At 59.0% G+C, this 24,032-nt stretch overlaps 9 protein-coding genes across 9 annotated transcripts; 4 read left to right on the top strand and 5 right to left on the bottom strand.

The window, feature by feature from the left end:
• Positions 1–441: 441 nt before the first annotated feature.
• EHS24_004173 (uncharacterized protein) lies at positions 442–2,167 on the top strand (the record flags this gene model as incomplete). The annotated part of the gene is made up of 5 exons (XM_028619799.1): positions 442–724; positions 775–1,111; positions 1,198–1,394; positions 1,476–1,977; positions 2,029–2,167. The coding sequence occupies 5 exons, from the start codon at positions 442–444 to the stop codon at positions 2,165–2,167; spliced, it is 1,458 nt and encodes a 485-aa protein (XP_028478771.1).
• Positions 2,168–2,367: 200 nt separating this feature from the next.
• EHS24_004172 (uncharacterized protein) lies at positions 2,368–3,818 on the bottom strand (the record flags this gene model as incomplete). The annotated part of the gene is made up of 2 exons (XM_028619798.1): positions 2,368–3,630; positions 3,684–3,818. The coding sequence occupies 2 exons, from the start codon at positions 3,816–3,818 to the stop codon at positions 2,368–2,370; spliced, it is 1,398 nt and encodes a 465-aa protein (XP_028478770.1).
• Positions 3,819–4,159: 341 nt separating this feature from the next.
• ATP4 (atp4 subunit B of the stator stalk of mitochondrial F1F0 ATP synthase) lies at positions 4,160–5,257 on the top strand (the record flags this gene model as incomplete). Its single annotated transcript, XM_028619797.1, has 4 exons — positions 4,160–4,242; positions 4,379–4,398; positions 4,524–4,651; positions 4,775–5,257. The coding sequence occupies 4 exons, from the start codon at positions 4,160–4,162 to the stop codon at positions 5,255–5,257; spliced, it is 714 nt and encodes a 237-aa protein (XP_028478769.1).
• A 919-nt stretch (positions 5,258–6,176) lies between these two features.
• EHS24_004170 (uncharacterized protein) lies at positions 6,177–7,837 on the bottom strand (the record flags this gene model as incomplete). The annotated part of the gene is made up of 4 exons (XM_028619796.1): positions 6,177–6,405; positions 6,465–6,749; positions 6,791–7,599; positions 7,676–7,837. The coding sequence occupies 4 exons, from the start codon at positions 7,835–7,837 to the stop codon at positions 6,177–6,179; spliced, it is 1,485 nt and encodes a 494-aa protein (XP_028478768.1).
• A 1,302-nt stretch (positions 7,838–9,139) lies between these two features.
• Positions 9,140–11,329, bottom strand: EHS24_004169 (uncharacterized protein; the record flags this gene model as incomplete). The annotated part of the gene is made up of 5 exons (XM_028619795.1): positions 9,140–9,845; positions 9,901–10,125; positions 10,190–10,541; positions 10,590–10,714; positions 10,764–11,329. The coding sequence occupies 5 exons, from the start codon at positions 11,327–11,329 to the stop codon at positions 9,140–9,142; spliced, it is 1,974 nt and encodes a 657-aa protein (XP_028478767.1).
• A 1,936-nt stretch (positions 11,330–13,265) lies between these two features.
• Positions 13,266–14,520, bottom strand: EHS24_004168 (uncharacterized protein; the record flags this gene model as incomplete). The annotated part of the gene is made up of 4 exons (XM_028619794.1): positions 13,266–13,598; positions 13,637–14,069; positions 14,107–14,226; positions 14,378–14,520. 4 exons carry the CDS (start codon positions 14,518–14,520, stop codon positions 13,266–13,268), a joined length of 1,029 nt encoding a protein of 342 aa, XP_028478766.1.
• Positions 14,521–16,320: 1,800 nt separating this feature from the next.
• On the top strand, positions 16,321–18,689 carry EHS24_004167 (uncharacterized protein; the record flags this gene model as incomplete). Its single annotated transcript, XM_028619793.1, has 6 exons — positions 16,321–16,916; positions 16,961–17,076; positions 17,130–17,478; positions 17,529–17,733; positions 17,786–17,859; positions 17,903–18,689. The coding sequence occupies 6 exons, from the start codon at positions 16,321–16,323 to the stop codon at positions 18,687–18,689; spliced, it is 2,127 nt and encodes a 708-aa protein (XP_028478765.1).
• A 353-nt stretch (positions 18,690–19,042) lies between these two features.
• On the bottom strand, positions 19,043–21,256 carry EHS24_004166 (uncharacterized protein; the record flags this gene model as incomplete). Its single annotated transcript, XM_028619792.1, has 7 exons — positions 19,043–19,428; positions 19,475–19,720; positions 20,010–20,275; positions 20,379–20,543; positions 20,647–20,743; positions 20,810–21,176; positions 21,236–21,256. 7 exons carry the CDS (start codon positions 21,254–21,256, stop codon positions 19,043–19,045), a joined length of 1,548 nt encoding a protein of 515 aa, XP_028478764.1.
• A 499-nt stretch (positions 21,257–21,755) lies between these two features.
• Positions 21,756–24,007, top strand: EHS24_004165 (uncharacterized protein; the record flags this gene model as incomplete). The annotated part of the gene is made up of 9 exons (XM_028619791.1): positions 21,756–22,165; positions 22,231–22,244; positions 22,317–22,381; positions 22,642–22,682; positions 22,741–22,812; positions 23,106–23,253; positions 23,303–23,314; positions 23,397–23,836; positions 23,917–24,007. The coding sequence occupies 9 exons, from the start codon at positions 21,756–21,758 to the stop codon at positions 24,005–24,007; spliced, it is 1,293 nt and encodes a 430-aa protein (XP_028478763.1).
• Positions 24,008–24,032: the final 25 nt, after the last annotated feature.

The following is a 24,032-nucleotide window of genomic DNA, read 5'->3' as shown; positions in this document are numbered from 1 at the left end:
CCCACGTCGTCCAACGCCGTGGCCTGAACGGAGGGACTCGCGAGGCATGACCTTCGCGACGTGGAATACACATCACGATGTCATGAGCCGAAAGACAACGTGGCTGTTACCTTGTACTGGAGTGATGCTTCCAATTTGTCACGGGTTCGCTGCTTGCACTACATCTGGTGCTCCCAGACGCTCAACATGTCCCTCCCAAGCTGCATGGACTGTGGGGCCCGGACAAGGAGATTCAAAGACGTGTTGTCGGCTCGGCGCCATCTCGGCGGATTTACGCTCATATCGAGATCCATGTAGCGGCCCGATAACGGGCCCCGTATTGTCTCCTCCGCACACTCTCTCCGATGCTCTTTCACTCTTATATGTCCAGGCGCACAATGCACGCTGTACCCCCTCCCCTCCCCCCCCCTCCCCCGTGACCTTGACCCCGACATCGCTACAATGACCACGACCACAAAGCCTGAAGCGCTCATCACGTCCGACGCCTCACTCGCTGGCTCCCTTCCCTCCAACTTCATCTTTGCGGCTTCGACCGCGGCGTACCAGATCGAGGGAGCGTGGAACGAGGACGGCAAGGGCCCCAGCGTCTGGGACGATTTCCAGGAGTATGGTAAAGACGCGTGCAGGAGCTACGAGCACTGGAGGGAAGACATCAAGCTCCTCAAGCAGTACGGTGTGAATGCCTACCGGTTCAGCATCTCGTGGCCCCGCGTCAAGCCCGAGGGTAAGTCCAGCTGCGGTGACCTCAGGTTCATTAGCTGATGACTCGTCCAGGCGGCGCAGACGACCCCGTCAACGCCAAGGGACTCGAGTACTACTCCAACCTCGTCGACGCCCTCGTCGCCGAGGGTATCGAGCCCGTGGTCACCCTCTTCCACTGGGACCTGCCCTCGGCCCTCGAGAAGAGGTACGGCGGTCTGGATGACCCCGAGAAGATTGTTGTCGACTTTGTGGCCTATGCCAAGCTCATGTTTGACACGCTGGGCGACCGCGTCAAGTACTGGATCACCATTAACGAGCCCTTCATCTACACTTTGCTCCAGAGCGCCGTGTTAAAGAAGGTGGAGCACGCCGCGGACAACGGCAAGAACTTTGACACCCTCTGGGCTCTGTAAGTCTTCCGGCCAAGCGCCTTGTGGCTGTCGTGTACCTAAACCAGCCACAGAAAAGGAAGCTTTCTCAACTAACACTCCTCAGCGTCACCAAGTCGATCCTCCTCTGCCACGCCCACACTGTCGACCTGTACCGCCGCGAGTACAAGGTCAAGCAGAACGGTATCATTGGCATCACGCTCAACATGGACTGGATTGTCCCCATGGACGAGTCCGAGGCCGCCGCCAAGGCCGCCCAGCAGGGCATCGACCACCAGCTCGGCATGTACGCCGAGCCTATCTGTGAGCGGTGCTGCGGCGCGGGTGGCAGATCCTGGCTACACCCGCCAACAAACGCACGCATGGGTTAGAGCTGATTTACAGACCACGGACGCTTCCCCCAGTCCTGCCTGGACCGCTTCGGCGACAAGCTGACCTTTACCGACGCCGAGTGGGCCATCATCAAGGGCTCGAACGACTTTTTCGGCCTCAACCACTACTCCACCTCGTGGGCTACGGGCGAGACCTTTGAGTTCGCCACTGCCGACGTCTTTGGCCGCTCATTCGGCCTGATTGCCACCACGCGCGAAAAGGACGGCCAGTCCATCGGCCACCGCGGCCACAACGGCCAGCCGTGCGATGTGCCATGGGGATTCCGCCTGCTCCTCCGATACCTGTCGGACAACTACACCAAGGAGGCTGGCCAGAGCATCTTCGTCACGGAGAATGGCTTCTGTGTGGCTGGCGAGGCGGAGATGACCATCTCCCAGGCTGTGAACGATGTCGAGAGGCAGGCGTTCTTCACCGGTTACATTCGTGAACTGGCACAGGCCGTCAAGGATGAGGGCATTGACGTGGGCGCGTACATGGCTTGGAGTCTGCTTGAGTGAGTTTGGCGGGCGACAGAAGCAGTCGGCCCTTCGCTGACACATCTCAGCAACCTCGAGTGGGACCAGGGCTTCGTCCCGCGCTACGGCCTCACCCACGTCGACAAGACCACCGAGGCGTACACTCGTTATCCCAAGGACTCGGCGTTTATGCTCAAGAGGCTGTTTGACTTCCTCCGTAAGAACTAGACTGAGAGGTGTTTATAGACGTGGAATCAGTAGTTTCAGAGGCGCCATCAGATGCACTGCAGGTTCTAGATGGTTCACAGTGGGGCTTACGCGTTGCGCACCTTCCGAAAAGCACATGGTGGTGGGGTTGGAGCTCAAGGAAGACTGTCAGTCGTGAGTCTGGGTTAGACGACTGGTACAATGTGCATCTGCTCTACTATCTACTCTTCCTCGCTCTCAACATCCATGTCACCCTCATCTTCCTCCTCGGCGTCCTCCTCCTCTTCCTCTGCAACCTCACCCTCGGCGTCCTCCTCGTCCGTCGTGTCGTATCCCGTAGTAGCCTTCCTCTTCTTGCTGCTCTTGCTGCTCCCGCTCTTGTGCCTCTTACGGTCACGCTCAAACTCCTCGATCCTCCGGTCGGCCAGCTCCATCGCGTCCATGTCGTCGCTGTCAACCGAGCGGGCACGGCGCTTGCCCTTCTTGGAAGACTTGCCCTTGGCGCCCGAATCGCTGTCATCGCTGTCGGCAACGACAAACCCGTCGTCCTCGTCATACTCGCGCTCCCTGTCACGCGCGTTCCGGCGCTCGCGGCTGCCGTAGCCGTCGCTCTCTTCCGTGTCGGCGCGCTTGAACCGGCCGCCACGACGGCCACCGAGGGAATCGGCCGCTGCGCGTGGCCTGTTTGTCCTCGTCGTTGTCGTCGGCTTGGTGACGGCACGCTGGGGTGCGGCACGGGCCAGCAGCTCGGCGACCTTGTCCGAGTCGCCAATGTCGTCGAGAATCTTCATACGCGAGTGCTTGACGTGCTGCTGGCCGACGTGGGAGACAAGCTCGCGGTGCGTCTTCGAGTCCATCGACGTTGGGACCAAGGACAGCTGGCCGGCAATGGCAGCCTCGGTGACGAGGACCTGCTCGTTGGGAGCGGTAACACAAAGGAACGTGGTTTCAGTCGATCCGCGCTGGTCCTCGTTCTTGGGAGGGGCATCGTCGCGGGGCCTCGCCAGGGTGGTACCATATGAAGGGGCCAGGTCGAACAAGTCGCTGCCCAGCTGGAGCGAGACGCTGCCATCGCTCCATCGCAGCATGCGCGCGTTGCTCTGGCGCACGGGCTCGCCATCGGGTCCCGTCGTCCACCTCCAGCGAACGGTGTTACGCACACCGATCATCTTGCCCTTTGCCGCTGGCCCCACGAGCTCCTTGTCCTCATCCTCGTTTGTTGCGCGGTAATAGTCGGCGTCATACGGACGAGCCTCGACATTGACGTACGCCGGCAACTTGAGGTGCCACACCTTTGAGTCTGTGGGCTTCAGGCGTGCCCAGGCTGGCACCGGCACGTCGGCGACAACTTCGTGCGTCTCCTCCACATCCTCCTCGGGGTACTCGAGCGCGCGGCTTGGCGAGCCGGGGGTGGATGGCGGGGTGGATGGTGACCTCGAATCGCGCTCGCGGTTGTTTTGCTCTGCGTCGTCCTCGTCGCCAAACTAGCGGCATTGTTAGAGGGAACGTCGAGTGTTCAACGGAGTCATCCACTTACCAGGTCGGGGCCTGGACCGGGAGCTGGGCTGCTACCGCCGCCGGGAGAAGGGGCAGCCTTGGGCGAGGAGGCTGCGGGGGCGGGGGGAGATGTTGCCTCGTCGCCGAAGAGGTCGTTTTCAGAGTCTGACGACATGGCAGTGGGGTGTGATGGTTATTGATGTCTGACAGCAACAAGTCGGTGGACGCTCAGAGGACCACAACTGTATGCTTCGCCTGCATGCATCAGTGGGCGATCATCTCAAGTTACGTAACTTATATTTACGTAACACCACGTGTGCCACACGCCCGGCAAAAGCGTGTTAACGTGCGTTATAACGCCGCCGCGAGCCCTCCCGACCCGCCCAGCCAACCGTTGGGCTGCCCGGGGCGGAGCGGTCGGTCGCCCAGCCCCAGGCGCTGGCAGGTGGTGCAGGCTGTTCGTCGTCGTCGATCTAGTCACCACCACCACCTCTACCCCCTCCCTCCCCACTCAAAATGGCTTCCCGTATCGCTCTCCGCACCCTCCGGAGCGCCGCTCGCCCCGTCGCCGTCGCCCCCCGCGCCGTCGCCGCCCAGTCGTGCGTTTCCCCATTCCCATTCCCCCATCGCGTTGCGCCAGGACAACCACAATCGTCAATTTGTGGTTTTCGCGCATGGCCAAGCCGACACCCTCCTCCTCCACGTTAGAGAAACAGCTCGCTGACAATGCCGCAGGGTGCGCTTCCAGTCGTCGAGTTAGTGTCTGGCGTATTCGCCCCTCCAGAGAGCTGCCAGGTCCATGCAGAATAGGCGGACTTGGGCGGAACTGGGACTGGGCGCGATACAGGGCAAGCAACGATTGCTGACGTGAAACCTACAGAGCCCACTCCCGATGAGAAGGCTGCCGAGATCATCAACGCCGTCCCCTCGTCGTCGCTCTTCTCGAAGACCTCGGGCATCATCCTCGGCACTGGTCTTACCGCCGCCGCCGTCTCGTCTGAGCTCTACGTGAGTGTCTAAAGGGGTGGTGGTTGTTTTGGAGCGGGAGCAGAGGAAGGGAGCAAGGAGTCGGAGAGATGGCCAGGGAGAGCCGCCGAATCGCAAGAACGTCGTTGCTGACAGCGTTCCCAGGTCGCCAACGAGGAGACTGTCCTCGCCGCCGGCTTCCTGATCATCCTCTACGCCGTCGGCTCGTCGATCGGCGCCCCCTACTCGGCTTGGGCCAACGAGAAGATCGCCAAGGTCCGCTCGATCCTTAACGGTGCCCGCGAGGAGCACACCGTCGCCATCAAGGAGCGCATCTCGTCGGTTGCCGAGCTCAAGGACGTTGTCCCCCTCACCGAGCAGCTCTACGCCGTCTCGAAGGAGACCAACGCTCTCGAGCACGAGAACTTCCTCCTCTCGCAGGAGGCCGCCGTCAAGCAGGAGCTTAAGGCTGTCCTCGACTCGTGGGTCCGCTACGAGCAGCAGCAGCGCGAGCAGGAGCAGACCGCTCTTGTCAAGACTGTTACCGAGAACATTGCCGCCGAGCTCGCCAAGCCTGCCTTCAAGAAGCAGCTTCTCGAGGAGGCCCTCGGCCAGGTCGAGCAGCTCGCCAAGTCCAAGGCCATCTAAGGCCTTGGAAACACTTGGTGTGGTGTGAACCTCAAGGGACCGCCCCCACGTCCAGCAATGAACGTGTGGTTCTGAGAGGGATGACTGGCGCTGTTGTTTCGCGCGTCGCGCAAGCGAGCGTGTGGCGGCGACACCGGCGTATGGCGCTTGCGCCAACAGGTAGAAGCGGCAGAAATGTCGCAGGAGAATGCAAAAAGCATAGCTCGCATGCAGAAGACCAGGGTGCTGAGGAGACGAGGCGGGGGAACGCGATGGACGTGAAGGGAGGAAGGAAGACGAGGTGGAGGTGGCTGGAGAAACAGTGCGGGAGGTGTTCGTGCGGGCCCGGCAATCATCCGTCTGTCTTTGCCTTGAGTCTTGTCTCTGAGTCGTTTGTCAAGTCAGTCCGCCTACAGTTCCACGGCCAAGTTGGAAGAGGAACGTGGTCGAGAAGGAAGCGGGTCAGCAGGAAGCGGTTCAGCAGGGAAGAACAGACTCTTATCGGCGGTTGCCTCCCATGGTGTACAGCACACAGGCGGGTTGAGCTGCTTTCCCCGCACGCACACGCTTCGCATTCCACCTTCATATACAAAGCCTGTGACGTCGACCAAGTGCTGGTAGACCCAGTACCGGCCGGTCCACCCTTGTCTGTCCAAAATGGACCATACCAGATTGGAGAGGGTCTTTCTATTAACTTGGACGCGGCTCTCGCCAGGATACTGACTCCACCAACGGGAGACCTTCGGCAGACCGTCAGATACCGACTGCACCCAGCGAAAGGAGTTGCGTGCCAGACCTGTGCAGCGTGGCGGACCTGTAGGGACACCATGTGACAAGGGCGACGTGCACGTCTTACGTGCACGTAAGGTCGTGTCCAGTAGTCCATACCAGTGCATATCGTGAGTGTCCGTAACTCTCTATTTACAGTCTATCCCCTCTGCTACTCTGTCTTCTCCTCCGCTGCACGATCCAACTCTTCCTTGCTAGGCTCGGCAAACTTGACCTTGGTCTCACGAGGCGGCCCGTCCTCTTCCTTGGTGGCAGCAGGGATAGGGCGAGGGAACGCCTTGGCGCGGGCTTCGCTGGCCTTGACGCCGAGCTCGACCTGTTTCTCGAGTTTCTCGTACGTCGCGCGAGCGAGGAGAGGGTCATGCAGAACTGGCGGGACGCTGCAGGGTGTCAGCTAACACATCTCAAGTTTGTAGCTTTCCGCGCCGTTTGCACTCACTCGATAACGGCACAGTCCCGCACCACATCACCTTGCCTCACGCCAGCACGACGGGGCTCCAAGTCGTCCTTCTCTGGGCGAGACGACTTGCCGCTCTCCACCAAGCGCTTCTCGCGTTCCTCGGCCTCATCGGCAGACCGCGCCGCGTTTTTGTTACCCTGGCTGAGGTCGTCGTCGACGTCGCCAGGAAACTTGACCGGGGCGGAAAGCGCAAAAAGGATAGGCTGGATGGCCTTGGCTGGGCCGCGAGTGAGGATGAGGACGATGGGGAGGAGAAGGAGGTACCTGGTGGGGTTAGTTAAGCAATCGCAGCGCCCATCACTCACAAGATCCACTTGATCATTGAGCCAGCACCCCAGACCGGCCGCACGACCTCGTCCCTAGCCCAAGGCATGACGACAGACAGGGAGAGGATGTTTGACTGGATGCTCTCGTCGCGCTTCTTCGTCACGGTGACTTCTGCGCCGTCTTCGACAGTAGCGTTCGGGTCGGGGACGACCTCGGCCTTGCCATAAGTGGCACTGGCAAGCGTGTCGAGAATGAGCTTGAGCTGTTCCTGGAAGCTCAGGCTGATCACGCCGCGACGCCCTGCGGCTGGCAACAGCCCAGCCTTGGCCTTGTACGGCTTGTTCTCCAACTCGGCTTGGATACCAGGCAAAGCGGCCGACCACGCGGGCGACACGAGCTGAATGATCCTAATGTTGCGCTCTGGAGGTGCGCGCAACAAGCTCGGGAGCAGGGCGGTGATCAGGTGGAAATGGAACTGCTGCGTCGTCCACTCGGGATCCTCCCATTTCTCCAGCTCGATGTCGCGTTTCCGCGTCGTTCCGTCGTCACACTCCCAGGCTCCACCCAGAACAATCGCGTCGACACGGCGGCCGCCTTCGCCGGCAGTACCTCTCAAGGGGGAGGCCCATTTGCGCACAAACTCGCGCACGCCTGTTGGCGTTCGGGGAAGAGGCTCGCAGTGAAGTTGGGCGAGGGGGTTGGTGGTACTCAGACGCATGGCGTGCATGAGCGTCAGGAGGGCTTCAGGAAGGGGAGACTCGTATGGTGGGAGGTAGAGGATTTGGGGTGGGGACGGAAGTTGCAAGAGGTGGTCAATGAGCGCGAGGGTTGTGGGTGTCGGAGCTGCCTGAGGGAAGAAGTAAGGTCAGCACAGCAAACGAGGTAGACCGCAAACATGGAGGTTACCTTGGGCCCATACTCACTGCAATCATGATGAGCTTTCCAGCCCATTCTCGCTCCCAGGTGCACTTCTTGCCGCCAGCGAAGACCTTGACAGCATATGCAGTGGCGGTCGTGGCAGCAACCGCGGCGAGGGTGTTGTAGTCGAAACCGCCGAACAGTTCAGCACTGATGTGGACCACCATGGCGACGAGCTTGAGGGTGCGCGCGTGTAGATGATTTAAAGTAAAAGTCGTAGATGGCCCCTTATCTGCTAGGTCACGGGCTATGGGTGTTGGAGATGTGTGATATTATCGACGTTGGTTGTCGATGCCAGCCGCGCGTCGAAATATGTGTCGCAGTTGCAGGTCGTGGCCGCCGGCGACAGTCACATGTGGAGGTGGGTTTCAGGTTCAGCGGGGGAAACGTAATACCCTGTGATCCAGCTAATAAAACTACAAATTACGTAAGTCATTGTAATTTCAATGCGTTCCTAATGCAGCAACCCTCCCACTGCCAATGATGCAATGCTCAAGCCTCACTCAATCTCTCATCCACTCTTCACGTCAACAAATCGATAAAACACCCGTCCTTGGCTTGGTGCGCCGCCATGGTCGCACAGCAGAGTAACGACTTTCAGTCGCGTCATCTCCAGCGCAAGTTGGAAGATCTAGAGGTAAGCTGCACATGACCTTGCTGTCCCTTGAGTCGTCGTCGTCTTGTTGTGATGTTCTTCAACGTCACTTGCCGCCGGAATCGACTTCACACGCGTTACCACCCCCCCTTCACACACACACACCCTCCCCTTTCACACTCCAACATCAACGCACTAACAACAACAACAACAACAACAGCGTACAAACCCAACCGACATCCCTACCGCATCGTTTGTCCCACCTGCCCCAGGCCCACCAGGTTCACCAGCGGCGACGGCGTGGGCGGCACAACAGGCGGCTGCCAAGAAGAGGCAAACACCGAACGTCCGACGCGCACTGTACAGCAAGAAATCACTACGCGACTGGCTGGAAGAGTTGCCATCAACACCGACACCACCATACGTCACTGCCGCAGCACCACCACCGAGCGCGCCGGCACGGAGGTTGTGTGCGGGTTGCGGATACACTGGGGCCTACAGGTGTCCCAGGTGTGACGAGTGGAGCTGCGACCGGGTTTGCGTGGAGGTTCACGCGCGTGACGGCGGATGCGGTATCGGCGGATAGACCTGTGGGTTGGTTGGTGGCAGTCATTGTAATGTATCCATAGCAGAATCCGGCTCACCCAACTAATTTGCTCAACTGCAGGCTGACTCTATTGCACGCAAGTACATACCCTGCTGTTTGGCTTAGAATTGAAACAACATGGCCTCAACGTTCTGCGATTCACTTAAAAGCTAAACTACGTAGATTTTCACTGTCCCACCTTACTCTACACGACATGAACCTCTCACTCGCCTGCCCTCCCCCGTTGCTCCTTTTCAAAAATGCAAGCCCAGCTCACACACGTTCAGTTCAGTTTGTGCCGGTGCCGGATGATGAGCCACCGCTGTAGCTCACCCAGTCCGACTTGTCGTCACTGCTACCACCGACAGTCCCGTATCCGGGCCTTTGGTGGAAGCTCGACCTCGCCGTGGTGGGCGACACGGTGCTGCCTCCAAACGTGCCCTCAAACGCGCCATCGTGCCTCAACTTGGTCGGCATTCCCGCTGTCTCGATATTGCGCCCCTGGTTTGCCAGCTCGGACAACGACGTCGCCGACGAAGCGGGGCTGTTGCCGCCAAACTTGGCGTGGTGCAAGGCATCGACGTAGATGGGCGACGGCGACAGCATGGATGAACTTGACGCAGACTCTGACACACGCGGTGGTTCGAGGAAACCGGTCGGAACAACAGGACGGGCCGCCCACTCTGGGTTGTATTCTGGCGGGACGCGCTCGGGCTCCATCGAGCGCTGGAAGGTCGCAGCCTCCAGGCCGCCCGCGTCGCTCTCGGCAATAATTTCCCGGTCCCAGTCTTGCGTTGAGAGGGAGCGATGGGTCGTCTGGTCGGATGGGAGGTGGGCGAGCATCGAGTTGCGTTCCTGGATGATCTTGCCATCTGGTCCGATGTGGTACGCACCCGTGCCACCAAGGGCACTGTGGTGTGCCGAGGACATGAAGGGGGAGACGCTGTGTTCCGGAACATTTGGTCCAGCGTCAATGTTCATGACCTCCTTTTCGCTGCGGACGGGTTGTTAGCAAGCGTTTTGACAAGTGGAGTGTGGGTGGTGCTCACTTTAACTGCTGCTTCCTGCGGCGGCGACGGCAGAGTAGGAAGGTACCCAACAGAAGGACAATGACAGCAAGGCCGCCGATGACGCCGCCAACAATAGGGCCAATGTGGGAGGACTGAGTCACGTTTGTCGAGGTGTTTGAATCGTCCTTCTTGTTTCCGCTGGGAGTGGCAGCCACTCCACCTGTCGCCGAGCTCGCGCTCGAGTCTGACGATGCGCCGTTTACCCTGTTGGCTCTTAGACAACATGCACAGTGGTGACTATAACCCTCTCCTCAATGCTGCCACTTACCCCTTGGTGGACCACAGAGTGATACCGGAAAATCCGCTGTTCGTGGCGTGGATCGGATCCCTCGAGTTGATTGTGACGCTGTACTGGACGCTGGGGTCCAGCGCGGCCATGTACATGGGCGAGTTGGGCACATTGTACGGCACGGCGTAAATCATGGAATTGGACGTTACCAGGTTGCTTGCTCCCGGAGGTGATGGGGAGAGGGTGATTTGCTGCAGCAGGTAGTCTGGGCCGAGTGTTCCGTTGAACATGATATACGACATGTTGGTTGGGAGAGGGAAGATGCAAGCAGCGTTGGGATAGTAGTTGGACAGCACCTGCGTTGCGTTGTAGGCCACTGGTTGTTGGCCAGCTGTGATGGGCTGTTAGCAAGAGGTCGAAGAACAATTCAGAAACGCACAAACACCGCCACCTAGGCTTGTGATGACATTCCAATCACTCGTGCAGTTGAAGAACGCGTTGATAGCGCCTGTGTCGTCGACAGCATGGATGTCGGTGATGTTGACGTCGTCCCAAGTTGGGTTGCTGCCACGCGCGTAAGCGTCTATGTTAAGAAGCGGGGAGGTAAACTCACTCCACCAGAAGTTCCATGCCAGTCTCGAGGGTGGCCGAGTCGACGCGCAAAGTCAAGTCACCGGTATAGTTTGAAGGAATGCCGAGTCGCCAATACCGATAATCCCAAGCGTTACCCGACCAACTTGCAAGCTGCGGGCCTGCAGTGCTTCCAAATGGCTCTGACGGCGAGGCGTCTGGCAAGCTGTTGCCATCAGGGCTCAGAAAGGCTTGGTAGGCCTCGTTGCCGAGCGTGAGGGCGCCGTTGAACCAAACACTACGACCGTAGGCCCTTAAGACCGCATCGGCTTGAACAGCGCCGCTTCCTGCCCCAGCAAAAGTGGTGGATATGTTGTAATAACCGTCGCCCACAGCCACTTGGCCTTTGGCATATGGCTGTGGTGCGCCCTCAAAGGTCTGGCTCCACTTTGCGGACGAGTTGCCGCTGGCAAAGAACCTGAACATCCCGGAGGTTGCTGGGAGAGTGATGTTCCAGGCAAAGTTGGGTGTAATTGGACTGCCAGCCTGGGCGAGTGGCAAGAGAAGGTAGCAGGCGAGTACTGCTACAGCAGCCGATGGTCCCGCCATGATGGATTGAAAAGACCCGTGGTCGTCTTGTTGGCGGGGGACTGTGTGAGGTGGCGAGAACCAGAACCGTGAGGTCTGTGAGGAAGAAGATATGTCTCAAAAGTACATACCCAGGTAAGACAGTAGAGTTTGTCTATAACGTCTTGCAGATGAGCCACACCCGCCTCACGGTACCGTGGCACCATCTCCCACCCCTAATGTTCGAGACGTTGCGGTGACTGAGCTCCAGGGCAAAGGTGTTGACTGGTACGCATCCCCACAGGCAGCCGTATGCGGGCCGCGCCATGGTCTGCGGTATTCTCCACGATCACTGTTGTTTCCGCTGCCACGGTGAACGTCGCACAGAACGCGCTGCAGGGTTGGGTGGGCTGCACGGCAACCCGGAAAGACAGGAGCACGGTGAAACGGTTCGAGGCACCGGGACACCTTCACCAACGGTCTGGCTCGCAACAGCGTCGCCGCTTCCTTGCTCTGCAACCAGGACCATGGCTGCATGGGTGAACACTCCTGTGGGGCCATATAAGATCCAAGCATACCATAAAGCGGCACCTAAGATCGGCAGACATACAGTGTTGTTGGTATGCACCAGCCACTGGGCCACTCACTGCCTTGGATCAGAGTGGCCCTACACGTACATGCTGGGCTGGGCGGAATCGAGTGAAACCAAACCAGGCAGACATAGGCACCCGCAGACGGCGGAGAGCGGTGCCGTGGAAACACTCTTACTTGCTGATCATACTGAACGTGGTCTCGAACGCACAGGGCAGCGGTTCCCGCGATGCCATACATGACGAACAGCCGTGTCGCTTCTGTGCGGCCATGTGTGGTGAAAACTTACGGTACATGTCCACCGCGCCATGTCAGTCAGTGTCCAGATGCTGAAATTCATTGACGTTAACCACAAAGGCCTGTGTTGGAGCGGCTGAAGCTTGGTTGAAACAAACGTCGCCACGCGTGCCGTCATCAAGGTGGGGGGTCCAACAGTTTGCAGTAGTCGTGGGTCCTTGACGCGTCGCCATGCTGAACGAACACACACACACAGAGCGTACTGCATACACTATTCCAATCAAGTTGGTACGTTGTATGTGGCGTGGCGAGGCCACGCCAGTCGAGTTGAGAAGCTCTCTGGTGCTCCACGCTTCCGAAGCAGGCCTCGACCTGTGCGATGGCGATTGTTTCTCCGGGACCCTGGTCGTGTGGAAGTGCTTGCAGCGATGCCAAGAAAGTTGACTGCTGACCTTCACAAGAGCCAAATTCACCCTTGTATACAGTAGTACGCACCTCTGCGCGGGGCTGCGTGGCGACCGTGTGCCACACATAGGCACTGCTACCGCCTCCGCGGTACACCAACATCTTCCGGGGGTCGTCGATGTTCCCTGGCACCCCGAGTTTTTGGTATGCCACTGTATCGTCTATAGTCTCCATAGCCATCCACCCTTCATGCTGTTCTCTCGTTGCCATCATTGCTCCCCATCCCGCAGAGGTCCCAGGACGCCTCGGGGAGCGTTGACCGCATGTTCAGTGGCGGGACGGCTACCGCCACCCTCAAAACAACGGCAGTTCTCTCGGTATTCTTTCTTCCATCGGAAATCAGAGAGTGGCGGGGACAGGCCGTCGTGCGGGGCATATGTCTATGCGGTGCCCCCGGTGGTAAGACGAACGAGGCCCAGGTACTGCAACTTTGAGAAGGTGACCTGGGAAGGTTTGGATTGCGTATTCTTTTGGAACCTCGTTTCAACGTTGCCGTCGGAAACTTGTGAATATCAGCTGGGTGAACAAGAACAAGGGAGTCAACCTGACGCGCGACGGCGGGTCATCACGCACTTAGCAATCCGCCATATTGAATCTACACAGCATGATACCAGACATGAGTCCTTTCACATTCAGAGATGAGACTAACAGATCCGTTGCCATAAGCATCTTTTACGGAATGCACCTAGTTGCTAAGATACTTGGACATGAACACCAAGCTGGGCTCGATTGCATCTTCCCACCACTTGTTGCCGGCTGGCCAAGCAGGTTGGTGGGGGAGCATCTCGGCCAGACCGTGCGGGAGGTCCTTGCCTGCTCCGGCGGCAGCATCGACGCCGAGGCTCTTCAGCTTTTCGACAACAGCGTAGCTTTGGGATGGGGGGATGAGCTGGTCGGCCTCTGCCACAACAACAAAGGTGGGCGGCATGCGTGCGCTCAGAGCACCCAGGGGCGATGCAGCGGGCGAGAGGGGCATAGAGTCGAACAGGAGAGGTACGAGAGTGCCATTGTGGAGCGCCTGTGGTTAGTTACTAGCTAAAGCGCTGAACAACTTACCTGGTGACTGAATTCCCACCTCCTCGCCAGCTCAGGAGTCGGTGTCTGCTCCTCCGTGGTCCACGCCGCCGATACCTGGCACTTGTCCGCAAGAAGGGCATCGTACTTGGCCTTGAAGTCGGGATCGGCGGCACACACTTCATCAAACTTGTCCTCTGCGTGTTCACCTCCGGGCTCAAACCGATGGAAGTCGGCCAAGGGGTACGTCGGGATTATGGCACGGAGGGGAGGAATGGTGTTGTCGCTCGCGACCAGGTCTCCAACATCGGCACCGAGGAAGAGGACAAGGGTACCGCCCGCACTGGCACCCCATGCGCCAATACGGGTGGGGTCAACGGTAGACAGGTTGGCCGCAGCGAGGGCCACGTTCAGACCCGACTGAGCAAAACGGAACGCGTCCAGGCAGTCTTCACGCATGTCCTTCATCTTGACGCTGGGTCGTCAGTGTTGGCATCAGCAGCTCGACTCACTGAGGTACCATGCGATACTCGACCGAGGCGGCGGCGATGCCATGCTCACGCAACCATCGCACTTGGGCGTACGGAATAGAAGTCGGGCCACCCATGGTCCAACCGCCACCGTGCATCATACTGTCTCAAAGGAAGGCAGTCACGGTGATGTCATGTTGGTGTGAAGCACAGAGTGAGTCGCCAGCGCGTCAGCCTTCACTTCACAACCATGGTCAAGTCCAGATTCCCAATAAGCGGTCTAGTATCTGGATGGACCTCTCTCATAACGCACAGTACCACAGGGGTGGGCTTGCTGGCGTCTGGGACCGTGTACACCTCAAGGTGACACCCGCCGCCTTGCACGTTGTCGAGGGGCTTGAAGCACACCCGCAGATCCGGCGTGAGGGCGGAGCTGTCGAGAACGAGGTCTGGCATGGTGTGTATATGAGTGAGGATGTGAATGTCAACTTCAGAGACGTTGGTGAGCAACAGGTCGGTGCAAGAGACGAGCTAGATGGACTAGTCGACGCGATCGTCAGTGGTAAACGATGCGCCGGCTGATGGCGTAATCGTAGGATCGGCGGTCCCGGCCCGGTCGGCGAAATCCGACGACAACAAAATGCACATTCACCCAGGTCTCACCCATGCCTACCGTGTGCTGTGTCGAGCTGGCTATTGATGGCCGAGATGACGAAGGAGTCGCGCAACAACAGCTCTCTGGCATCTTTGTATGCGACGGACTCGGCTTTTGAGATCTTCCTGCTGTCGCGGAGTCTACTGGGTGGCAGTTCCTCATTCGGTATTGCGCTCATCTTCCACGAGTTACCTGCTCTTGATCAACACCACGTGGTATATGGTGGTGTCCAACGTCCAACGTGAGTGCCAGTTATGGCCGTATGGCCAGGGTTGCCTCGCATGGGGCCCATGTCAGTCTGTGATACGCATAGTCATCCCTGCCAAGAGCTGGGACAAAACTCCAAGGCTGTGACTTGTCCTGGGCCTCGGATCGCGTTTCCCTCTTCGGTCGTCTGCAGCACTTGTGATCTGAATCGTCATCGCTCCATACACGGTCCGTACAGACCGAGGTCCAGGCCGCTCCCTGCAGTTCTGGAGCCCATCGTGTGCACTGGTGCACTGGAGGGTGCTACCCGTGAGCTACACATAGGCCGGTGTCTGTGTCTGTGCCGTTGCCCCTGCACGTTCGTGCATATGTCTGTCGCCTCTTGCATCAACGTTTGCACATACATATGTGCATACAGTAGGAACAGCACAGGCATCATCTTGCTCTTCTCTCTCCCCCACCCACGCGACCTGGGCCGAGTATGCCATATGCCCATGCCACGGGTAGCGGTCCTGAAACGCGTCCAAGTACGGGCTCCGCATCCCTCTTCCGAGACCGTTGAGCCGCGTTTCATGCGCGTTCTTGGTGACAGGGCGCGGATGGCTGCTTACGACATGGGAGAGCCAGTGTCGTACATACACCGCTGCAGAGGAGAAGAGGGAGAGGAGAGGACGATAGGTACTGGACCGACCAGTTCTGGACCTGGAGCAGACTTAACAGGCAAGTGGCCCACATCCCTTTCGAGATGTTGGGATCGACGTGTCCTAATGGACGTGCAGGCTCGCGCATCGACAGCAAAAGCTGCAGCCTGGCCCGCATTACTTTCCTCCAGGGCAGCCTGGATATGAGCACGCCGAGCAGGAGCTCTGTTGCACTCTGGACAGTAGGCATGGCATACATGTACATTTTGAGATATACGTACAGAACCCCACCTGCCGATGCCACCGGACGCAAGCGCCGTCTTCCGGGCAGGCGAACCAGCTTGATCGGCCCGGCAACATGGAGGGAAGACTGCGAAGGGTGCACATGTAAAACATACACTACTGGAGGACAACACCTTTCTCTCTCCCGACGTTTCTGGGAACCAACCAAGTCTAGGACGTGTCGGGGACGTGTTATGCTCCAGGGGCCAAGCGAGGAACAAACGCCGGCATGGACCAGCACTACTTTGCTCGGGACCTTTGGTCTGACATGGCCCGAATGGCTGCAACGACAGGGTGATAGACAGACGTAATACCACGTACAAGAAACGCGAAAGGTTCCCTTTGATGTACGTACTGCTGCTCGACACCAAGATGCGGCAAGAGGCTTGGTCGACGATTCGCCAAAGTGGTCGCAATGACCCACTTGGCTACTCAACACTAGTAGTCAGACATAACCCCAAACCAAGCACCATGACGCGATGGCCTGCGCTGTTGCTACTCGACCTGGTCGCGTTCGCCAGCTCTGGGGTGGTGATGGCGGCTGCTCTCCCCACCCCAAACTTGGTGTGGAACGTGTCAGTCCCAGTCGACTCTGCGACATGGCAGTTCCATACACCCGACGCAGCTGGGCTGTCTTCGAGCTGGTCATGGATTCAGAGTTACAGTGAATCGGCAGTCGCCACCACCTCTGTTAGGGGCGATATCGGTTTGGGTACACCACTGTGGTATCTAAACACAACCATAGTGGACAACCCCAGCCCAGCACTCGGATCAGCGCTGGTGATGATGTACGGCAATGGCGTCTGGTTTTACGGCTCTCTATCACGCGGCAATCACACCGACCCGAACGCTGTCGCTGTCGGCGGGGACAGCTCGCTGGCCGTTGGTACAGGTACTGCCAATGCTGTAGAAGACTCAAACGGGCCACTCCTGGGCGGCTGGACCATTCCAACATGGGGTCTAAGGTCGTGGACGATTGGAATCGCCCCCAGCTCGAGGTATCGTGGAGACATCGATCTCGCCGTCTCGTACGCGGACATTCAAACAGGAATGACTCTTACTGTCGAGTGAGTGGCAGACAATACCGATACCAGAGACACTGACTCTGCAGCAACCCGACATGGGATAACGTTAACATCACCGACATCCCTGCCGTCCTGAACGGTGCTGCCAACCCATTTTTCAACTGCTCCAGCGAGTTTTCAGTCATGACCATTGGTCCCTCTGGTGGGTCTCCTCCATAACGATCACCGACCTCCAGAACGCTGATACACGACCAGATGGCACGAATGTTCCGTACGACGCGCTCACCGCAAACGCAGCCACCAACGAGGGTGCCAACGCCCAATGCGTGTTCACATTGCCGGCCAACTCGTCCTATGTCTTCTTCAACGGCACACTCGGTCATCTCTATAGCGTCGGGGCCTTGATCGACATCACTCCACGAGCCTCGTTTCCAAAGGTGTGGCCAGTCTGGGCTACATCTGCCTATGTCAAGCCCAATGGCCTGATGTACGCCACTCCGCTGGACCCGAGTGTGCAGTACACCGTCAAGTTCAACGCCACCACCGACATGGCGCACAATACCAACATTGGTTTATCGGGTATCACGCTGTACTCTACACAGGGGTGGGTAGCGGCCATCTGCATTGTTGTTGAGGCTGTAAGCTGACCGTCAGTGAGGGCAATCCGGACCCTGTGAACAGCACAGCGGTGCCCAGTGGGGCCGCCGCCACTACAATTGCCAGTGCCACGGTCGTGGAAGGTGGAGCCACCGTCGTTGAGGGCGGTTCCACAACCATGGAGGACGCCACCGAGACTGGTGTTGGTGCCACTACGTCGCACAAGTCGTTACCTCCCACGACTACAGTGGCTGGTGGAGTGGTAAGTATTGTCGCTGTTCAATAAACGAAGGGCAAAACTAACCAACCTCCAGATCGGCGGTGTCCTCGGCGCCGCGCTGATCTGTCTCGTCCTCTGGCTCCTTTTCCGCCGTCACCGCCGCAACTCGTGAGTGCTTGGTTTGGGTAACACTCTGACTGACTCCCAGCAGAAACGCGTCCTCCGATTTCAAGCCCCCGTCGGAACATGACAGTCAGACGGCTCTGATGGGCTCGTCCCACAACCTCATTGCCTCTGCGGCCCCGGAACCACGTTCTGCGTATCCTCCCAGAGACTTGCAAGTCTCCTACGCGCCGTCCTCACCAGCCAGCGAGAAGAGCGAGCATGACACCGATATGGCCGCTGTGGGCTCAGTAGGGTCCGCCTCTCGACAGGCATGGGCGGTCGGGAGGAGTGCGAGCGCACGGTCATCAGTCGGCCCGTCCGTAGCTCCGAGTGGCCGCAACCGTCGAGAGATCATTGCCGAGAGTGACGCTGGCGCACTCGAACCGCTTGACGGCGATGAAGTCGACCGCCTCCCACCGCAGTACGACCCCGACTGGCTGGACGGCGCCGCCGCGTCGCGACCAGTCGACTTCAGCGCACCCCGCCAGCATGTGTTCGTCCCGGGTGATTCCATTCCCTCACCAATCTGCTCCGAGTCCACCTTCCGAACGGAGGGGGGCACAGAGTGGACACGGGGCATGCAGTGGCTCCCGCTCCCCGTCCCCGACCACCTTCCGACCTTTGCGTCCGGTCTGTCCCCCGGCTCGGCGCAGATGGCCCACCCGAGCCCGACACATGCCAGGCCGTTTGACTCACGGAAGCACCTGGTACGGCCGCCAGGGAGTTCTTCGCCAAACGATATGGCTGCGACTGAGGCGGCGAGGCAGCAGCGGGGGTCCACGGAGAAGAGCGCTTTGGCCCAACAACTGGCGTACTCGTGGGGCGATAGTTGAGCCCGGGAGTCGTGGACGGTGTATGCCGCGTCGCGTCGTTTTAGAATGTATGTATGACCTCTGCCTCTTAATTATGAACTTCACTTCACAGTGTGGTGCTGGTGTCAAGGCATACGTGAGAGGGAAACTCCCAATAAATCACCGAAATCCCCCATATTAAAGCTGAGTAGATGACCTCAGCGGACCGGCAGGCTTTTCCTTCCGTCGCCACATTTTCGACCGGACGGTATCCGTGGGCAGACACAAGGTCATGGTCTAAAAGCATAGCAATGCATACTGGGAGGTGCACACTGGCCATCTAACTACATCAAACCTGAAAATGTCCTCTGATATAAACCTTGGACCACTGTTCCTCAATAAAACGGCTCGGAAAGAATCTCTATCAAAACACGCTCTTGTTCGTGTCTCAACGCAGCCTTCTTCGACTTCCAACTACCGGGGCTCCTCTTCCACCCGTCCTTCAGCATCCTGATCACCAGCGGCACAGTGCGCAGGTGCATGGTCTCCGCCGAGTAGAGTTCGCGAAGTTGTCTCTCGAGCTCGGTGTAGGTCATCCTGGCCGCGTTGGGGAATTTGCGGAAAAGCGCCACAACGTCCATTTCGCGCAGGGCGTTGGGGCGGATGACGCTGATGCTAGAGTCCAGGAAGCTGTACTGCTCCTCGATTCCCGGGGTGATCACGAGGGGCACCTCGGTCTCGAGTGTGGTGAAAGCCGACGAGGACGCTTGTGAGTCGAGGTCTGGAACGTTGTCAGCTCGCAGTTCGTCGCCACGCTTCCAACTTACACCTGAACGCATCGTTCCAAGCCAACAGCATCAAGTCGGCACTGGCCATGTACTGGTAAAACTCGCCTTGGCTGTAGCCGCTGATAAACTCGACAGCCTCGCGAACGGTGCCTGGGTCCGGCCGGTCGACACGGACATCCGTCTCGCCCAGTAACAGCAGCTTGAACGTGTTTGGGTCGTCCTTGTCAATTGGCACAAAGAGGCTCTCAGTCTCCGACCAGCGGTAGCCAAAAAGCTTGGCATCCTCTGCGAAGCGTTAGCCAGACAGAACAGAGCAAGAGGACAACTTGCACTCTGAGGGCAGTGCTGGATGGAGAGCAGCGAGGTGCATGGGCAAGCGCCTGGGTCTTTGTTTGCCGTGCAGCGGCGAATGGCCGGTGGTTTGACAACCATCGTCACCGTCAACAACCAAAGGCGACCCCGTTGTTGGCAGGTGGGGGTGCAATAGCCGCTCCACACACACCGACCCGGACTCATGGCCCCGTACTGTCCCGTATCCCAGATCAGATCCAGACCAAGAGACGCGCCAACTCACCAAGGAAGAGCCTCTTCATGTCGTCAAACACCCTGTCGTAGCCTCGCCTCTCTGGTGATATCATGCCGTTGATGACGATGCGGGTTGGCAGAGTGTGTTCCAAACGAGTCACCATGCCACCCTTATCCTCTGGGACATAGACACCATGGTCCGCCGCAGGCATCCAGGGCACGACGGTGCGGACTGGGATGTGGTCCACTCCCACGGCGCCACCTTCCGGCCTGGCTGCGTCGATGCGGAGTCTATGTTTGAGGTCGGCGGCGACGCTGGGCGTGTGTGAGCATGACCAGGCGCGAGACAACAAAAGGATTCCCAGAGCAGAGCCTTGGTGTCGAGGGTTGCAGGTCCCCGTGTGGAGCGTTTACTCACTGTGGAGACAGAGTCAGATAGCTCAAAGCACCGGTGTGGGCCCATTGCCTGGAGTAATGCTCGAGGTCGCCGGTGGGTTCATGGTAGACGCCCACAACCTTGAACTTTTGGCCGTCCGGACGTTCGTTCCAGAGTTGAAGGAGACGCTCAGAACCCCATTGGAAGCTGTCCGTCAGTATGCGACTACGAGGAACGCCAAGAATAGCACACGTCCTCCCAAAGCCTGGGCTGGGAGCCTGGGAGCTAGGGAAGTCGGACCGCCACTCACTCCTCCTTCTCAGTCGCGAGGATGACCGTGTCGACATACTTCCCGTTAGGAAGAGGCTTGTTGACGTCGTTGAACAGCTCGCTCTTCTTCTTGACCGCTGTGGTGTGGCATCAGCGGAAGCAATAAGGGAGAGACCGTCGCCTGCAGAGTGGCTCAGACTTACGGCCACCGTTCCAGACGCCCAACACGGCCGCCATCTCGAGCAGGCCAAAGCGAATGCAAGTCTCGCCCTCGGCCGTGTCGTCACACTCAGTGTACGCGGTGTAGGGGACCTTCAACGACGACAACATGCCACCGATCGTGAGCCACACCTGCTCATGCCAGTTGGGCTGGGTGGCGATGAAGACATGGTGGGAAGATGGGTCGAAGCCTGGGTGCTTGAGACCACTGGGAAGCCAGCTGAGGTAGTCTGAGGCAGGCTTGGAGGACGACGACGAGGGGAACTCGTCGGTCGCGTTGTAGATTGTCGCTGCGTGCCAGAGGATGAAGGTGAGGAGGGGTATAACGACGATCGGCCAGCGCCGGAACGCCTGGAGGTTGCTGTCAGCTGTGATCTGTGATGGCCCCACTTGGGAGGGAGGTTGCTCACGATTGTTGAGGGGACCCACATCCTGTAGGCTGTGCAGTGAGTGGCCAGAATTAAGCGTGGTGGTGGTATATGCTTGTGAAGAGTGTTTAGACGACAAACTGGGTCAACCTGTGCCGCATGTCGCCAATTCGCCAATGTCACCGGCACGTGTGGACGGAAGCGAGACTGGGAGAGCGAGTGTGAGCGGGTGCGAGGTGGGATACATGCATGTCCACCCGGCCACCAAGGCCACCAACGCACCAGCTTCCCGTGTCGTGCGTGTGCCATTCCCTCTCATGGCCTCTCCGCAACAGCAACAGCAACGGGCGGGTCGAACCAAACAAGGCACCCCACAGCCAAACTCTCTCTCTCGGGCCAGACGGGCATATCCGCAGCCAAAAAACGGTCCCCCCTCGTCACGGGCCATCGCCCGTCCTCTCGCCCCTTACATGACGACGCCGCCGTTTATGGGTTTGCCCATGACGGCGTCGAGCTCACATCTGTGCTTGTACTCTTTCTCTCACACACATCCTCTCGCACCATGGCAGATCGCACCTCGCCATCACGGCGCAGGCTCGTCCTCATATTCGGCGCCCTCGTCTTTGCCTCGCTCATTGCCTTGTACCCAACACACACTCGCGACAGGGTCCTCGCGCTGGCCCGTCCAGCACCCACCACGGCTCAGAGCATTGACGGCATCGAGGCGCTCCAACGGTTTGTAACCACCTTCCCGCAGCTCAAGCTCCCCCACCCGGACCCCGCTGCCACCTCGTCTGCCGGGGTGCTAGCTACCGGTACATCCAAGGCCGATACCGACACGGCCAACAGCGACCACGATTCGGCCCTGTTGGACCTCGACAACGAGGAAGATGCCGACAACTTTTACCTGAAACGCACACGCGCCGGTCGTGCAGCCTTTGACTGGCCCACAACTGGCAAGATGTTCATCTTGTGAGCCAAACCAAACCCCCTCCTTCCCCGTCCACATTACCCACCAGCTGACCACCTCTCTGCAGCGGCGACTCGTTTTGTGCGTCTAAAGTCCTTCCCGTCGCTCTCGATCGCACGTCCCCCCTCCCGTTTACTGACTGCCGACCCTTAGCGTCCCTCCCTACCCGACCAGACTACCGTCGCAACGGCGTCGGAGACGGTCACCCCACCGGCCTCGTAAGTTGTCTCGGGTGTCCATATCAAGTTTTGAGCAGAAGGGGTGGTCCCGGCGATACTACGGTGTGCACCCGTGCACACGCCGCGGACCGTCGGTGTCTCGCACCCGCTTGCACCCGTCCCCTCGCCGCGGCTGCCGCCGGCACGGTGGCGTCAAAAACAAATCATCAACGACAAAGGGGGCCGAGGATCCGAGGATTGTTTTGGCGCAGCCCTGAAACACAGCTGTTTATGGATATGGCGGGCTGACGTCTTATCAGAACAAGCATATCGGATTGAAGTGGGCAGACTACCTGTACAAGTGAGTGGTGGCAGCCACACCAGAGTCTCGTTGCGTGCGTCTGACACCTTTCCCAAAGCACATTCAAAGACCCAAAGGCCATGCAGTACTGGAATTTTGCGCGTGACGGAGCAACCATCGATTTCTCCCTGTGAGTCGACCACGAGGGCGAGGGTGAAGCAGACGCCTCCTCGTTGCAGGTTGGGGGGCAGGCTTGCAGAGGCGCACGCCGTGTCCTGGCCCAGCGGACGCCGCTCGCGGCCGGGTAAAGAGGTCCTGCTGGCCTCCGATCCGCCTGCGCCGAGCCGAGCGGGATGCGGTTGAGCCTGCCACAATTCACTGCGGCCTTGCTTTCTGGCTCGCCGCTCGCCGGTTTAGATCGCCGCCAGCCGACGTGTCCCCCGTATCCCTTGCATCGCGAGAACCTACTGACGTCACCCCCAGTGTCCCACCACGGCTTGAAGAGTCTGGATCGTTTGACGACCAGGTGGCCGAGTTCAAGGCGCTCTTCACGCCGATGCCCGGGCCCAAGGCCGTCAACTGGCATGGCGAGAACACCTTGTTTGTGGTGTTGTTGGGTATCAACGATGTTGTGAGTAGCTACTGATCCTTTATGTTGTTGGATTCAAGCTAATGGGCAGCGCGAGATGGCAGTGGGTTGACACCAAGACTCGCTGAGAACATCGTCTCAGCGAGCTCACAAAAAAGCCCAGTCGCGCTAACCTCTTCTCCCAGCGTCGCGAGTTTTCGCCACCAGCCCTCCATCGCACGGCAAACCAACTCCCACCGGCGCTCATGCACCGCGTCTCAACACTGTACGGCTTGGGCGCGCGCCATTTCCTCTTCTTCTCGCTGGCCGCCCTCGACCACGCTCCCAAATACGCCCTCGACAGCGGCATAGGCCACAACGTGTCGTCGCACCTGCGCCGCGCCACGGCCTGCTTCAACACCAAGCTGCCCCAGTCCCTGGCCGAGTTTGAGGAGTCGCACCCGCACGCCAACACCATGCTGTTCGACTGGGAGGGCCTGTACGCCACCGTCTCGAGCTATCCCGAGGTGTTTGGGCTCACGGACTGTTCGCGGTTCACGATGACTGTCAGAGGCAAAAAAGTGGACCAGGGGCGGATGGGCCTGTGTTATCAGGACCCGAGCCATCCGACATGGACTATTGCTCAGTGAGTTTGTCAGGTGCTGTCGCCGACAGATGGTCAGCTGTCCTTGGATTTGTCCAGGTCCAAAGCTGACACAGTCACAGGACACTGGCACGCAGCGTCAACGGCTTCTTGCACAGACACAGCCGCAGTTTCTGGCTCCCAGACACAACGGACACCGAGATCCACGCATAACGCGCGCCAACGTCTCCGCCTACCA

Source organism: Apiotrichum porosum (genome assembly GCF_003942205.1).
Source record: "Apiotrichum porosum strain DSM 27194 chromosome Unknown scaffold_2, whole genome shotgun sequence".
In the NCBI taxonomy this organism is placed as follows: domain Eukaryota; kingdom Fungi; phylum Basidiomycota; class Tremellomycetes; order Trichosporonales; family Trichosporonaceae; genus Apiotrichum; species Apiotrichum porosum.
The sequence above is the reverse complement of the archived record's forward strand: the minus strand, read 5'-3'. Positions and strand labels throughout refer to the sequence as shown.